Source organism: Triticum aestivum, chromosome 7B, assembly GCF_018294505.1.
Source record: "Triticum aestivum cultivar Chinese Spring chromosome 7B, IWGSC CS RefSeq v2.1, whole genome shotgun sequence".
Taxonomy (NCBI): Eukaryota; Viridiplantae; Streptophyta; class Magnoliopsida; order Poales; family Poaceae; genus Triticum; species Triticum aestivum.
The window spans coordinates 489539302-489556597 of NC_057813.1; the positions used below are offsets into that span (position 1 = coordinate 489539302).

At 49.9% G+C, this 17296-nt stretch overlaps 1 protein-coding gene across 1 annotated transcript; it reads left to right on the top strand.

The window, feature by feature from the left end:
- Nucleotides 1-14632: 14632 nt before the first annotated feature.
- On the top strand, nucleotides 14633-16608 carry LOC123159008 (tetraspanin-2). Its single transcript, XM_044576813.1, has 2 exons — nucleotides 14633-15391; nucleotides 15991-16608. Exons 1-2 carry the CDS (start codon nucleotides 14882-14884, stop codon nucleotides 16303-16305), a joined length of 825 nt encoding a protein of 274 aa, XP_044432748.1. The 5' UTR covers nucleotides 14633-14881; the 3' UTR covers nucleotides 16306-16608.
- Nucleotides 16609-17296: the final 688 nt, after the last annotated feature.

Below are 17296 nucleotides of genomic sequence, written 5' to 3' on the forward strand. Positions count from 1 at the left end.
TGTTGATGATTGAAGGAGCCATCAAGCCTTGCGGTGAAGACACAGTGGAACTCTCAATGAAAGCACCAATGTCGGTGTCAAAACCGGCGGATCTCGGGTAGGGGGTCCCGAACTGTGCGTCTAAGGCTAATGGTAACAGGAGACAGGGACACAATGTTTTACCCAGGTTCGGGCCCTCTCGATGGAGGTAATACCCTACTTCCTGCTTGATTGATCTTGATGATATGAGTATTACAAGAGTTGATCTACCACGAGATCGTAGAGGCTAAACCCTAGGAGCTAGGCAATGATTATGATTGTTCTGGTCCTACGGACTAAACCCTCCGGTTTATATAGACACCGGAGGAGGCTAGGGTTACACAGAGTCGGTTACAAAGAGTGAGATCTAACATCCAAATCGCCAAGCTTGCCTTCCACACAAAGGAGAGTCCCATCTGGACACGGGATGAAGTCTTGAATCTTGTATCTTCATAGTCCAACAGTCCGGCCAAAGTATATAGTTCGGCTGTCCGGATACCCCCTTATCCAGGACTCCCTCAGTCGCGAGCCTGGAGTGGTTGGATCCGCCGACTGAGAAATACCTCCAGCAAATCCATGCCAGTGACGCCTTGATTGATCAACTGGACCACCCTCTCAACCAGCATGTTTGTTTCCACCCTCTCCGCAGTGGTCACTTTCAACGAAGAAGGGGCCTGAACACGATCGAAAGTAAAAGGGGGAAGTCCAGTCGACTGGCCTGGAGTTACTGTATCCAGAGGCAACGCCACCGCTCACTGTTCATCCAAACCCCCCCGCAACGCTCACTGTTCATCCCAGAGGCAGCATCGATCGGCTTCAGTTAGCAGCAGTAGCGAAGGAATCGCTCGATCGGGTTCAGTTAATAGCCATCGATCGATCGCTCGGGTTTTGTTAACAGCCATCGATCGATCGCTCGGGTTCAGTAACGCGTAGCCTGTAGTGCAATCGCTCGGGTTCAGTTAGAGCCCAACGCCTCGCTCGGGTTCAGTTAGAGCCAACGCCGCACACACACGCGCGTACGTGTACGAGAGAAACGCGCATCGCTCGGCTCCCCGACCTCCCACCATAACCGGGAACTCCCCAAAATTTTCCTCGCCCTTGCTTCTACCACGGTTTTTTCCGTCATGGACGGCCCAAAGAATGTCATGCAGCTGTGTCTCCGGCCCGCCCAGCATGAAAAGCCCATTTTCTGTCATGATTTTTTGTCATAGAAGTAGGAGCCCACCACATCTATGATGATACCGGGTTTTGTCACAATTGTCATCATAGAAGTGTCATATGTATGACAGGAAAAAAATTCGTTCGGCCCAAAATGTCACGGATGTGTCTTTTTTTGTAGTGAATGATAGGGCGACGTCAGCACCGCAGCAAGTAGATGATTTCTTCCATTCTTGCACTCGGCCAGGTATCTAATTCAATCGAGACATCAAAGACTCGAGATCTTGTGAGAGTTCCGCCTGAGGCCAGAGTTCAGCATCAACTTGAGTCATCGCCGCCTTCAGTCGGGCAAGATAAGAAACAACACTATCCATGTGTGATTCCAACCGCAGCAAGTTCATGGCCACATCATCTTTAACAGGACAATTGATGGGGTCGAGACCCGTCTCGACTCGCCCAGTCTCAGCCTCAAAGTCCTAACAAAGTTCTGCACAGTCGGGGAAATAGTGAGTCGACAGTATGACAAGACGTACCAATCGACAACAACAAATCAATCAAACAATAATACCTTCAAGCTTCAGGACCAGTTTTGCAGCAAGTTGTTCCAGATAAGACTCTAGCTCGTCCTTCTTGGTCTTGAGGTTCAAAACTTCATTAGTCAAGTTTTCCTTGTCTTTCTTCAGTTGCTCGACCTCCGGATTGGCATCAGAGACAGCGGTCTTCAGCTTAGAGTTCTCCTCTTCTAACTTGCAGACTGAAGCCAGCTTCTTGTCAGCAAGCGTTGTTTTCTCTCGCGCCTCTTTCTGGGCAACAGTAAGATCCTGATCCTTCTTCTCCAGAGCCTGCTTCATTTTCTCTAAAGAAATAACATTCTTCAGACGAGCTTGAAGTTGACGGTTTTCACTACGCACATCTGTTCGAGTGAAGTCACTCGGTTCAAAGCGACTGAAAGAAAAAACACTAAGAAGCGCGAGTCACAAGATGGACAGTTGATGATTAGTTACCTCCCATGATAGATGTTTCATCCTGGGTAGTCTTGAGGTTCTTCTTCGCCAGTTCAAGATCAAGATGGAGGCTGATTTTCTTCTTGTTCAGTTCAGAAAGTTGAGCCCCAAGATCACAAGACCTCTGCAGTCAGCGGGTGAGATATATCAGTCGACAGAAACAAAAGACTATCACAGTGAAAGTTACTCTAAGACTACCGCCAAATCAAACATTCAACAGTAGTCTCGGAGACTACACCAAGTGGGTGCACTTAGCATGCCCCCACTAGTTCGGTTTAGTGCTCAGCATGGTCTGCCCAGCGTGAGTTCAAAAAAAACAACAGAGGAGATTCTCAGACCCCAACCGAATGCCAGTAGTCGACCGTGGTCTCGAGGACTACACCTAGTGGGTGCAATCTCCGTGCCCCCACTGGTTCGAACAAACACTCGACTCAACCTAAGTTGACTGAAGTGGATGACCTATTCAACTCTAAGACAGACACACCCGAGTGGGTGATTGGGTGTGAAACACAGACCCATGATAGTAGATGCACATATGGGCAGCGAAGCAACAACGATAGTTTTCATTATTCAAAAGATCAGTCGGGAATCAACTAACCTTGACGTTCTTCTGCCAAGCGATACTGGCATTATAAGCCACTTGACTGGCCTCGTGCACCACCTTCACCTGCTCCATCACAAGATTCACCTGGAGAAGAGCCTCCCTGGCAGCACTTGGCAAGTCGTCTGGAGTTTGGTACGTAGCAAAGAGCGATGGTGCCAAGGCAGTCGAAGCAACCACTATTTCGGACGCATGGAGTTGTATAGGAGCAGCAGGGGTCTGGGCAGTCGACCCTGATGGGAGATCAGTTGACAACGGGTTAGCGAAAGTGACGTTGGTTCGAACCGGATCTCCGGATCGCTCAACCACCGTCTCAAGCATTAGAGTCGACTAAGGGACCTGAACCTCAGGCGCTTTCCCACTTGATCCCTTGCCCCTCCTCCTCCTCTCCCTCGGAGGCACTTCTTCTTCATCATCATCTGGAAGCACGACAACATCTCATGGAGCTGCAACAAAAAGAAACATCAGAAATTCAACCGACCGACATCTCAATTGACAAGAATAAATTCGAGTCGAGCGGACTTACTAGCTCTGGAGGTGGCCGCGTCATCGGCTTCCTCATCACCTGGGGCCTTATCAACGTCCATATCAGTCGCGGCGGAAGTAGGGATGGAAAATTGTATGATCCATTCAGTCAGAACAGAAGAGTCAGTCGGTGGAGGAAAACATAGAAAGAACACTCACCCAGAGGCAACAGGAACATCCATATTAATCCAGGGCAAAGTCTTCTGAGATTTTGGGGGAACGACCTTGGGCTGCTTGGCGACTTTCTCTGTCGGCTCCGGAGTCGAAGTCCGAGTACGCTTCTGAGTTTGGGTGCTCGAGGCTACGGTCTTGTTGCGCCCGCCCGCTGGATCATGGAGTAGTTTGGATCGACATTCCGACCGAGGTGGTGAGTCGACCGTCTCTTCTTCGTCTGACTCGTCGCTCTCCTCCTCGTCCTCGTCGTCTGGAGATTGCCAATCGCCTCTCTCCTCTGCACTGTCCTCTCCCTCCTGGTCTTGCTCCAGAACCTGTTTGCCATTGGGCATCGAGTACATCTCAGTATAAACCTACAAGACAAGAAGTCAAGTGAAAGTCAGTCGGATTCAAAGACAGTCGAAAGATGTACACAAATTCAGTCGACGGTAGAGGCCGAACCTTGTCTGGCTAGTTGCTGTCGCTAAAGGGGTCGACTCTCCTGGCGCCTTTGGGGTTGTCCTTGTTTCCTATGATGCTCCTCAACCACTGGGCCACAGTCTTGGCCGGTACTTCCTCTGAATGAACCCTAGCGGTGTCGTTGACCCCAGAATACATCCACATGGAGTGGTCGCTGTCGGTGTCAAAACCGGCGGATCTCGGGTAGGGGGTCCCGAACTGTGCGTCTAAGGCTAATGGTAACAGGAGGCAGGGGACACGATATTTTACCCAGGTTCGGGCCCTCTCGATGGAGGTAATACCCTACTTCCTGCTTGATTGATCTTGATGATATGAGTATTACAAGAGTTGATCTACCACGAGATCATAGAGGCTAAACCCTAGGAGCTAGCCTATGATTATGATTTTTCTGGTCCTACGGACTAAACCCTCCGGTTTATATAGACACAAGAGGAGGCTAGGGTTACACAGAGTCGGTTACAAAGAGGGAGATCTAACATCTGAATCGCCAAGCTTGCCTTCCACGCAAAGGAGAGTCCCATCCGGACACGGGATGAAGTCTTGAATCTTGTATCTTCATAGTCCAACAGTCCGGCCAAAGTATATAGTCTAGCTGTCCGGATACCCCCTTATCCAGGACTCCCTCAGTAGCCCCTGAACCAGGCTTCAATGACGATGAGTCCGGCGCGCAGATTGTCTTCGGCATTGCAAGGCGGGTTCCATCTCCGAATACTCCAAGGTAGATTCTGGACACAAGGATCGTGTCCGGCTCTGCAAAATAATTTCCACACACCACCGTAGAGAGCATAGTTTTCACGAATTGAATCCGCTGATATTTTTTTTCATAACTTGATATCACATTGTGGCCCGGTCCTTAGCCGAACAGTTTCTCAACCAGCTACTGTGCACATTGCGAGGCGTTTTCCTGGGCACGTCTTGTCGAAGCAGAGATCGTGTCCCCCTTATCACGGGACTCTCATCAATATGGGTGCGGACAACCCAACTGTACCGCCAACCGCGGCGAGTGGGGAATGAGCAGGTTCCATCAGGCAAGTAGGGAGGCACAAACGTTTTTATTGCCTCTATAAAGATATAAGGCCTCTTCCTCTTTACCCACGCCTTTTCCTTCCGCTCGTCCATTCCCTTTCGCTCGAGCCCTAGCGCCCAAGCGCTCATCTTCTCCACCAAAAAGAGGTTCTCCAAAGATGTCCGGATCCGGAGCAGGAGGCAAGTGGATGGCCTCTACCGTCTAGGAGAAGGATATCAAAAAGCTTCAAGAGGCGGGTACTTGGCCAAGAAAATCGGTCACCGTCTTCCGACGGCGGTACAGATCGTCCCTAATCCGGAGCCTCACGAGAGGGTTGTGTTTCTTCCTCATTTCGTCCGCGGGCTCGGGTTTCCCCTTCACCCATTTGTTCACGGTATCATGTATTATTATGGGGTTGATTTTCATGATATGTCCCCTAATTCTTTCCTTAACATCTCGATGTTTATTGTCGCGTGTGAGGCCTTTCTCCGCATTTCACCACACTTCGGCTTATGGCTAAAGATCTTTAATGTGAAGCCCAAGGTGGTGAACGGCGAGCACGCCGAGTGCGGAGGCGCCATGGTGAGAAAGATGCCCAAGGTCACATGGACGACAGGCACCTTCAATGATTCCGTCAAGGAGTGGCAGCAGCAGTGGTTCTACATCACTAAGCCGCGCGGCAAAAAGTGGGCCGCTGCTCCCGAATTCAGATCTGGGGCGCCCCTGCAGCTTACGTCCTGGAACAAGAAGGTCATGAACTGGTCCTCGTCCGATGAGCTGTCAGTGCTCCAAACGCGCGTCAAGGGCGTGGTAGACAAGGACGTCAAACTCATCAATGTAGTCCAGGTGATGTTAGTTCGCCTGGTTCTTCCTTGCCAACACCGGACCTGTAATTTGTGGGAATACGACCCGACCAAGCACCAGACCCTGCGGGAGCTCTACGGCTCCTCACACAAGGATATATGGAAGGTGCTCTTCAAGTCCGGCAAACCGTGGCTGGACTCCGCCGAGGACTGTGGGTATCAACTATCCTGCCCCGCAAGTTCGGTAAGTTATCGCTATGTTCTGTCCATCCATGCTTAGCTGGCATATCCCGAGGGAGACGCTTTATCATGCTTTCCTCAATTACCCCAGGAATGGACGAAGAAGGCAGGGCGGATACATTGTCCGGCCCCGCTGCCAGAAGAACCAGCAGGACCACTTCTGACAAAGATGCTGGTCCCAGCGCCTTTCAAGGCACCGAAAAAAGAGGCCTTCAAGGAGGCCAAGGAGACCCGGAGCGGCCTCCGTTGCCGCAATACTTCAGACACAAAATCCGAAGACTCCAACACCCATCCTTCCTCCGAAGATGACGACGAGGAGGAAGAAGACGAGTCCTCCATGGGGGGAGGAAAGAAAAGGACTGCCTCCACATCCTTGGAGGCCGAATCGCCGAAGAGGGGGAAAATCCCCTTCCAGAGGCGTCCACCACGGCTACCAATAGCAGCCCAGAGTGGGATCCCAGGGCCCAGCCCCTGGTAAAATCGTGAGTACCTACAATCCGAACACACCTACGCGTCCAGGATCCCTAAGGTGTAATATTTTAACTTGCACCATACTCTGTGTAGCCCGACGAGGTCTCGCGCCGAACAATCCTCATCGAAGGATTCGCTGAGCTCAGATGCCCTAGAGAGCGAGACGCCTCCGGAGGCCCCTTTCCCGAAGCCTGGGCGTGACACCGAGGTGTCGTCTCAGCAAGACACAGACAACGGCTCCCATGAGCGTCGATGGCGGGGGCGATCTTAGATTCGGCCCGCAACCAAACACAGTCCTGGAGACCTTTGAGGCTCCAGGATTAGGCAGGCGGACCCCCTTGACTGAAGGAGGCGAGCCCGCTCCGCCAGCAACCTTTGTCCAACCAGAGCTGCAGGGCAGCTTATCAACAGCACTAAAGAGTGCTTCTATCGTCAATGAACGTCGCACCCTTATGGGTGCGGTGATTGAAAAGATTCAGTCCGCCGAGAGTGGACTGAATGAGTCATGCATCAGCCTTATAAAAGGCTTTGAGGTATGTTCTAGGAACCTTTGAAGATTGTCATAGTATGGATAGTAGCCCCTAATGCCCTGTCCAGTGAAAGAGAGAACCAGACAGGGGATCAAATACCCGCTTCGCAGGAGACTCAATTGATGACATATATCTCTTTGTTTATAAATAGGCATCTGTAGCGATGACCGCCTCTCATACTGCTGAAGTATCTGGACTGAAGTAGAGTCTAGATCGGGCCGAAGAAGAACTTGGCCGAGTGAAGAAGCAGTTGGAGGACAAGCAAGGTAAGTCGAAACCTTGATAAGTTTAGCACAAATGAGCAGTTGTGCCCGATGAAATTATTTGTATTGTGTGCTCTAGGAGCAAATGCCGAAATTGAGGCACTTAAAAAGGTTGTGGCCGAAGCCGAAAAGAAGGCCGCCATGGAGCAGGCTCTTCGCGGAAAACACGAGGCCAGGGTCATTGAAGCTGAACGAGCGCTCCAGGAGGCTGTGAAGAAAAGCGAGACTTTGGAGCAGAGTCTATGAGGGAAAGAATCCAAACTCGCCCAGGCTCTGCAAGCCGCAAATGATGCTCGGGAGGAAGCCCAAGGTGCTCTGAAGGACATTCAGGAGGCGAGGAGGATTGCAGCCGGTAAGGCTTTTTCTTATTCAAAGCGATTTTTATGTAGTAATAGGAGAGATTCAAGGTGACAAATTGAATTCTTATTTCTCCAGGGGCGTTTGTGGACCTGCCACGCAGCATATTTGATGCTGCTCAATTCTACCGAGCTGAGGAGAAGAAGACTATGGGAAAGCATTTCTGGTCGCAATATTTGGCACCGAATTATCTGGTGCCATTTGTCGATCAGCTGAAGCAGCTGATCAAACTGCACCAGGCGACCGAACTAGCCATGAAGGACTTAGTTGTCCGGCTATGGCCCGCTGAGCCAATTCCAAGCAGTTACTTCAGGCTCGTGAAGTAGATCGTGGGCGCTTGTCCTCGGCTCGAAGTTATTAAGCGGTCGGTCTGTATAGAAGGTGCACGAATGGCATTCGCCCATGCGAAAGTGCACTGGGGGAAGCTTGATGCTGAAAGCTGATGAATGAGGGACCGCCGGAGGGTAAGGAGCACCGCAAGCCCGAATTATATTATGATGGTGTCCTGAAAGGAGCTCGCCTTGTGGCGGAGCAATGAACGAAAGACATTATATTTCCCTAAAGACAGTCATGCTGTCCTTTGTAATGCGGAACACTGGCACTTTTATTATATATTGCTCGTTATATAAACATTTTTCCTCCTGTGCGGCCGTTTGATATATATGAATCCTGAGAGTTGGCCAGTCGTCGGCTTCTGCACCCACGTAGAAAGTACGGATGTGTTCGGGACAAACCTGAACACTCTTTATCCCATTTTTGGGTCCTTGAAGGAGGTGTTCAGCACAGCGAACCAGGCAATTGAGAAACAGTATAACGGGGCTAGCTACGAGCCACCACAGCGTTTTGAGACTCTGAGCCGTCAGATCGTGCTAATGTGCGTACGTTGTAGATCTGCTTGGCCGTTCTCAGATCGCTCGAGCTCTGTAGACGCCGTTTCGCGGGCCGCTGCTCCATAGAGCGAGCGTCCGTTTCTGTCCTCAATTGGGCCGGAAAGGCCCAGGTCCATTCCCCCGACACCCCACCCCGAACTGCTCGTTTCCTATTCCTTCATCCGCTATGCGCCATCTTCCTCCGTCCGCTATGCGCCGTCGCAGTCCTCCGCCCAGCCGACGATGAAGATTGCCCGCCCTTACCCTCGCATGGGCCAGGTCATCCAGGGTGTTGCCAGCGCTATCCACTCAACTGCTCGTGCTTTGTTCTTTCGTCTGCGACGCCCTCGTTCCTTCATCGGCGATGTGTTGCCGCTGTCCTTTGTCCCGCCGGCAAGCTTCTGTTGCGCGTCTACCTCCACAGCGGTGACCTCCACTTGCCATGTACTCTTCATATGCAAGTCCCTTCTTTGTTGTTTTTTAATGCCAGCGTCCTTGATGGCGGCTGTGGTGGCCTCCCACTTTGTCGGTGGCCATCACCGGCTGTACTCCGCCTGCATCGGCATCCATGCCAGCGCGTCCCTCCCCATTCCATGACTAAAGCTGGAACTTCCATGTAATTATCGTGATAAAGGTCCATTGTCTAGCTACCTCAGGTATGCCTCTATCTCTCTTTTGTGAATCCCTCTGAAACTGAATATCTTTAGGTTGTAAGATAATTATTCATTCAAATCTCTTCCTACGAAAATAATAGATGTATGTCCGACATTGTTCACACAAAGGAGCAGCAAGCTAGCTACTCATGTAGAGGTTTTTGTGCTTGATTGCGCCACTTATCTTATCAAACCATTGCTGGTATGGAAAAATAATTTACTATGTTTCAGTTTCCAACGAGGCTCTGATCGGCTGTTAAAGTGATGAATAAATTTTGGAACCTGGGAAGAGAAGCATGTTTAAAAAAAGGAGAAGATCTGCTAATATGGTAATAATACACCTCATTTAAATAGATTGCGTTTTCTGTATTACGACTACATGTCTCAATAGCTGCAAGTACTTTCGTCATCATGGTTATTTTTCATCAGCTCAAGATAGTCTGAAGAATTAGTAGTTCAGTACTGTCTCAGTTTATATATCTTCAATTACTTTTCATCTTTTCAATAGCAATACCTTTTTACATTCTCATATGTATGATGTTTGGCATCTAAATTCTCAACTAGCAGTTCTTCCCCTCTTTGCAGGAAGTATGGAATGCATCGAACGCGTACACAGCAGAACCTGTATAGCATAGGGTTCAGGATAGTCTAACAAGGTAGATTATTTTCTAAAAGATTCATGCTGAAGTTGTAGGATTATGGATGCACATTGTTTTCTTTTGTTAACTATATAACATGATTTAACTTTATTTTCTCTCCTAAGCATGAGGCTTTGAGCTCCTGGGAAGCGATTTATATTGTGAGAAAAGTGAGAAGCCGGCCCTTTGACACATGGAGTACACTATATTGTTCGAAGATCGTATTATTTGGGAGACCAATAATATTATGTCAATTTGCATTGATTATTATGTGAGAAGCCCTTACTTTCCCTCAATCCCTCAAATTTAGGAATCCTGCTACACAATGTGATCTCTTTCTGGTTGGTGGAGCTTTATCACAATCATTGTGAGATGAATTTGTGACTTCCAGTTCCAAAGATCACCTTTCTATATATCATGAGTTAATAGGGAAGTGCTATAGAAAGTTTTATATGGCATCCATGTAATTTCCAATTCTTTTTTCATTTCTTTAAATTATTATATTTTTCCAATGTCATCTTTAAAATCATTTCTTTAATCATATACTTTTAGGAGTTGTTGCTTGAAATATTGCTTCTAATTTTGTGATTGTTGATTTCATAATGTCTGCTCGCTATGGATAGACAAGAATGTTGTTTGTCCTTTTTAGAAGTACTTTGGTATTAAGACTTATGGTTGTACCGACACTCTATTATCCAAAATGAAATTCATGGAGTTTATGAACATAAAAATATTCTAGCTGAAGATAGAACCAAGTTCTATTGTTCCAAGTGGTACAAATAACTACATCCCCCCCCCAATATTAATATGGTTTCCTTGTTAGGACGTCCTATTGTTTTGTTGATGCTTCCTCTGTTCCTTTATATAAGGTATATTTATTTTTTCAAAAGTCAAACAAGTGCATGTTTGACTGAGTTTTTAGAAAAATATATCAATAGTCACAATACAAAATTCATAACATTTGATCCATCATGAAAAGTAGTTTCATATTTTATCTATTAGTTATTGCACATGTTGTTATTTTATTCTAGAATCTTGGTCAAACATTCAAATGGTTGACTTACGCGAGAACCAATACACTTATTTTCTGGAACGGAGTATATATTCTTAAGATGGTGGGCGCGGCAACGCGCGCTTTTATGGTCTAGTCAGACTATAGGGCTTTATCACTCTCACTTAGCCATAGGAATTCAAGTATGGTAGGCGCAACCCCTGGTGTTCGGAAGACCGTACGAGGGGCTCTAACAGCACCTGATCGGAAGACCGATCCGTCGCACTCTGTATTTGTTATGGTATTATGCGGAATAAATCCTTAAAGATTTTACAACCTCTCGAACAGCTGACCAGCTCTCGTCGTATCATGACAGTCAGTTTTCGGCTTTCTCTACTAAGTCTCACCCTGGACCGCGTTGTTGATGATTGAAGGAGCCATCATGCCTTGCGGTGACGACACAGTGGAACTCTCAATGAAAGCACCAATGTCGGTGTCAAAACCGGCGGATCTCGGGTAGGGGGTCCCGAACTGTGCGTCTAAGGCTAATGGTAACAGGAGACAGGGACACAATGTTTTACCCAGGTTCGGGCCCTCTCGATGGAGGTAATACCCTACTTCCTGCTTGATTGATCTTGATGATATGAGTATTACAAGAGTTGATCTACCACGAGATCGTAGAGGCTAAACCCTAGGAGCTAGCCAATGATTATGATTGTTCTGGTCCTACGGACTAAACCCTCCGGTTTATATAGACACCGGAGGAGGCTAGGGTTACACAGAGTCGGTTACAAAGAGTGAGATCTAACATCCGAATCGCCAAGCTTGCCTTCCACGCAAAGGAGAGTCCCATCTGGACACGGGATGAAGTCTTGAATCTTGTATCTTCATAGTCCAACAGTCCGGCCAAAGTATATAGTCCGGCTGTCCGGATACCCCCTTATCCAGGACTCCCTCAGTCGCGAGCCTGGAGTGGTTGGATCCGCCGACTGAGAAATACCTCCAGCAAATCCATGCCAGTGACGCCTTGATTGATCAACTGGACCACCCTCTCAACCAGCATGTTTGTTTCCACCCTCTCCGCAGTGGTCACTTTCAACGAAGAAGGGGCCTGAACACGATCGAAAGTAAAAGGGGGAAGTCCAGTCGACTGGCCTGGAGTTGCAATGTCCTGGCAGTAGAACCAGGTCGACTGCCAGCCCCTGACCGACTCGGGAAGGGTCATGGAAGGGAAAGAGCTCCTCTTCCGCTTCTGGATACCCAAACCCCCACACATCTGGACGACGTGTGTTTTCTCGTCACTTGTGTTAGCTTTCTTTACCGAATGGGAGCAGATAAAGAAAATATGCTTGAAAAGACCCCACTGCGGTCGACAGCCCAGAAAATTCTTGCACATGGACACGAATGCGGCTAGGTATGTGATGGTATTGGGGAAAAAGTGATGAAGTTGGGCTCCGAAGAAGTTCAAGAAACCCCGGAAAAAAGGATGCGCAGGAAGAGAGAAACCACGATCGACGTGGGTGGCGAGAAGAACGCACTCACCCGGTCGCGGCTGCGGCTCCGTCTCCCCCTCGGGCAAACGCGCGGCGCCGTTGGCGATCAGGCCGGACTCGGCCAGCTCGTCCAAGTCATCCTGCCGGAGCAAGGATCGGATCCAATCGCCCTGGATCCAACCCGGCGGCAGCGCCGGCCGCGACGACGACCCCTGATTCTGCTTCTTGCCCTTTGCCGCCCCCGTCGCCTTTTTCGCGCGTTCTAGCGCCGCCGTCTTGTCCTTCACCATGGTGGCGGAACGGCGGCGTCGAGAGCGGAGGAGCCGGATGCGGTGGGGAAGCAGAGGAGAAGGAGAGGGAATGGACACGCACAGTGCAGGCACCTCGGCCCCGTCGCCTTTTAAGGATCCGCTTCCGAGTGGCTGACACATGGGCCCAGGCGATCCTGTCAAATCCCGCAACAGTCACGCGTTGGGTATGTGGCGAAAAAGGTGGCGCAGGGATCGAGGCGCCCCTGTCTATCCATCCCCCTTACTGCGGCATGCTCCGTCCCGCGCGCTTCCCCGAAATTTCAAATCACGTGAGATCCGGGATAAGCCGTAACCAATCGCGTCGAAGGTTTCGCGCCCAAAAACAACACTCGACGGATGACGTTATAAATCCACTCGGCGACTTTTGAATCGATCAAGGCGACTGAAACGAAGCCGAAGTTCCAACATGAGCCTTCCGTCCAACGCAAGTACGTGTGAATCGCAAGGGTCGAAGCAAGATCAACTTCAACCTTCTTTCCACTCGAACCTCAATCAATTCGGGGGCTAATGATGATGATACAGACCTAGGGTAGGGTCATAGGCCTGACCTATACGCCCTACCCAAGGTCACTGCCCTAGAAGCAGAGAAGCTCAAGAGACAATAGGGAATACCCAATGAAGGCGTCGAGTGCGATTCACTCGACCAGTCAACCACTCGGGTACCCCTCTTTCCCGAAGTCACATGACCGGTCAATCACTCGACCATACAAGAATTCACTCGACCTACTAAAGACCAGGAGACACTCAGAACAGCAATGGACAAGCATTCACTCCGTAGTCTTTAAGGTCATTTAAGGCACTTAAGGCTGGCATTACCAGTAACGCCCCATCTTTATGTACGTTGAACCCTCTGTAACGGGGGATGGCTGGGGTCCTGGCGCACTCTATATAAGCCACCCCCTCCTCTTGGACAGGGGTTCGCACCCCCTGTTACACACATTCATATAATTCAGTCGACCGCCTCCGGGCACCGAGACGTAAGACTTTTACATCCTCCGAGAGGGGCCTGAACTCGTAAACACTTGCGTACAATCTTGCCGTAGCTAGGACCTTGCCTCCTCATTCGTACCCCTATACTTACTGTCAGAGTTAGTACCACGACAGGAGCCGCTTGGGTAAATTCTATGGCATCCTTGTCCTGTTTTACGGGCTTTGCTAGACCTATGAAAATTTTGGTACGAAAGCTACGTAAAGGGTGATGTGGGGTCTGCCTTCTCTCTAACCCCAATCATAACCTGCCAGCTGTCTAATTACGTAACATTTCGTTAAACCATTCGTAGGTGTAGCACCGCTCGTCTTCCCTGCCGATAATTCTACACCTACGAAGACTAACATAAATCTTTTACGTAACCTTCCATCAATAACTCTTTCCCCCCTGATTTTAAGTGGGGTGGGGCCCGCCTTCTCTCTAACCCCAATCATAACCTGCCAGTTGTCTAATTACGTAACATTACGTACGTTAAACCATTCGTATGTGTAGCACCGCTCCTTCCCTGCCGATAATTCTACACCTACGAAGACTAATGTAAATCTTTTACGTATCCTTCCATCAAGAACTCTTTCCTCCCTGATTTTAAGTAGGGTGGGGCCCGCCTTCTCTCTAACCCCAATCATAACCTGCCAGCTGTCTAATTACATAACATTACGTTAAACCATTTGTAGGTGTAGCACTGCTCGTCTTCCCTGCCGATAATTCTACACCTACGAAGACTAACGTAAATCTTTTACGTAACCTTCCATTAATAACTCTTCCCCCTGTTTTTAAGTGAGGTGAGGCCCGCCTTCTTTCTAACCCCAATCATAACCTCCCAGCTGTCTGCGGTCTTCCCGTCCCGATGAAACCAAGTCGGCACGCCGGCACGGGCCAGATTGCCTGTAGCAGCACGGCCGACGGTGTCAAGCAGCGGCATCGGCGCCGCCTTCTCTCCTCTCACCGGCGGACGCAGCACGGCGACACGACACGTGCGCGTGCGTCCACGGAAGCTGCCGCTGCCGACCTCCGCGATCTCATCGGGCACATCATCCAACACGCGCCTCGCTTCAGACTCTGGTTACTGCCCGTGTCCTCTGCTTCACACCTTCCATTCCACCGAGCATCTCTCCCCCCATCGCTTCCCCGCAACCATCGTGCACCGCTGCAGCCCTGAAGGCGCAACACAATACCCCGGAAATTGTACAAGGGGCCAAGAAGAAAAGTCTCCTCCCCACCACCCTACCAAGAAACCGTAGTCGTCACACTCACAGTCACTTGCTCAGTCCACTCCGCGCACCCTCACTCTCGCCCACTCCGTCCGGCGAGTCCGCCCGCGCCGCGGCGATGGCCGTGAGCAACAACATCACGGCGTGCCTCAACTTCCTGGCCCTAATCTGCACCATCCCGGTGGTCGCCACGGGCCTCTGGTTCGCCTCCAAGCAGGGCGCCGAGTGCGCGCGGCTGGCGCGCTGGCCCGTGGCCATCCTCGGCGGGCTGCTCCTCCTCGTCGCCCTCGCGGGCTTCGTCGGCGCCTACTGGAACCGCCAGGGCCTGCTGGCCGCCTACCTCTTCGCCATGGCGGCCCTCATCACGCTCCTGCTGGCCCTCCTCGTCTTCGCCTTCGCCGTCACCCACGGCTCCGGGGCGTACGACGTGCCCGGCCGCGCCTACCGCGAGTACCGCCTCGAGGGCTTCTCCGGCTGGCTGCGCGGGTATGTTGCTGGGGATCCCCAGCGGTGGGAGGGCATCAGGGCGTGCCTCGCCGCGTCGGACACCTGCAAGAAGCTCACCATGGAGACCGCCTTCTTCATCGCCCCCGAGCAGTTCTACCAGTCCGACCTCTCCCCGCTCCAGGTACTACCCGCATTGTAGAATTAATTGGTAAATTGAAGGCTGCAGCGTGCCCATTTCATCAGGGATTCTAATCTGAAGTGGTTACTAGTTAGTGCCAATAGGAATCAAATCGAGGGCTCTATGGAAGAAAGCAGGATTAAATTATACACATTCCATTGGCCGACTGCATTGTGTGAGATTCATTTTGTTCCTTGTGTGCAAATGGTCTAAAATCGAATCAATGCCAGGTAGGCTGATGATTTGGGCGCTTAGCGTGCAAGTGCAAGTAGGTCCTGTCCATGTGTGTACCACCAGTAAACTTGCTGAAGAAAGAACTGTAATCGAAGTGGAGATGGTGCTATCTAGGAGTACATGTGAGAATAGATCCACATAGAAATGTGGGTCAGCGCGCGGAAGCGTGTGATTTAGCCATCCTAGATGATTACCAATTCGAGGTGATGGAAGGTGGAAGCTTCCATGTGCATGATGCAACCAAATTAAGCATGGCATGCCCTTTGATGTCCTTGCTAGCCAGCTCACGCAGTCACGCTGCGTGCGCTCTGTCCCCTTGCGCAACCGCTTGCTCTCGACTTACGCTCTGGTTGTCGTCGCGCGTGCAGTCCGGTTGCTGCAAGCCGCCGACGGCGTGCGGGTACGCGTACGTGTCCCCGACGGTGTGGACGAGCCCGGCGAACCCGGCGGCGGACGCGGACTGCGGCGTCTGGAGCAACGACCCGCGGCAGCTCTGCTACTGGTGCGTCTCCTGCAAGGCCGGCATGCTGGGCACCCTGCGCGACCAGTGGCGCCGGGCCAACGTGGCGCTCGTCGCCGCCACCGTCGCGCTCCTCGTCGTCTACGTCATCGGCTGCAGCGCCTTCAAGAACGCCCAGACCGAGGACCTCTTCCGCCGCTACAAGTGGAGCAACAACACCTGATGCTGACGTTGTGCACTAGTATGACTAGTAGAATGCCCGTGCGTTGCAACGGGCTGCATTGGGGACTTTCTTTTTACAATTAAATTGCTCTCTTTTTTTTCCTTGCTATCTTCTCCCAACTGTAAAATCTCTGCAGCAAACATCATTGATAGTAGAAAAAGAGGCTGTCATGTCAAATTATGTGCATCTCCAAGGTGTTGCACTACAACAAAAAAGAGATCAATGCACCCATTTATCATACTTGCACAAGTTTTAGTTTGTAATCACATTAGTGAAACATGCTAGTCCCTAATGACCTTTTCCCACTGACTGTATGTAATGCCATAGAAATGATTCATCATAACTCATAAGCATGAAGTATAAATACACTCCCAGTCTGCAAGCATCACAAGAATACAATATGGCAATCACCAGGACTAACTCTCGTTGCACTGATAAATGGACAAGAGAGTACAAAGATGAATCTTCTAGCGATGGGCACAACCAATTTGCTTCTCCGTATAATATCAAACTATCTGAGCTTACAATGCCATTCCCCTACAGGATTTAACAGGATATAAGACATAGAACAACACATGCTCTCTTGCACCTTGCATTGCAAGATGGTAAAAAAAATTGAACTGGACAAATACACGCAATATAGTGTTAGATGAACCAAACCTGCATTTCAAGCCACAAGAAAATCGAGGCTGATGAGTCAGCAACATCCAGTCCAATAACCAACTGTCACACATAGTAGACAAGGGCTGAATCATGAGCTATGTATAGACAAAAAAAAAATTCTTCTAGTGTTTCCAGCCTTAGCTACAACTGCCTTCAACATCAAGAATCAAGACGCTCTTTATTTTTGTGCATGAGTATAAATCAAAAAGAAATCACATATGAGTATTTGTTTCACACATTCAACTTAAGCCATCACAAAATAGTCAAAGCTCATTGTTGCATGTTGCGGAAACTGAAAAAGTTGTTGTACTCAGAACATCATAAGCCA

Excerpts from the sequence above, each read along its gene's own strand:
- LOC123159008 (XM_044576813.1), top strand. The coding sequence starts at position 14,882 with ATGGCCGTGAGCAACAACATCACGGCGTGCCTCAACTTCCTGGCCCTA. Across the intron at positions 15,392-15,990 it reads CCGACCTCTCCCCGCTCCAG|TCCGGTTGCTGCAAGCCGCC; the intron begins GTACTACCCGCA and ends TCGCGCGTGCAG.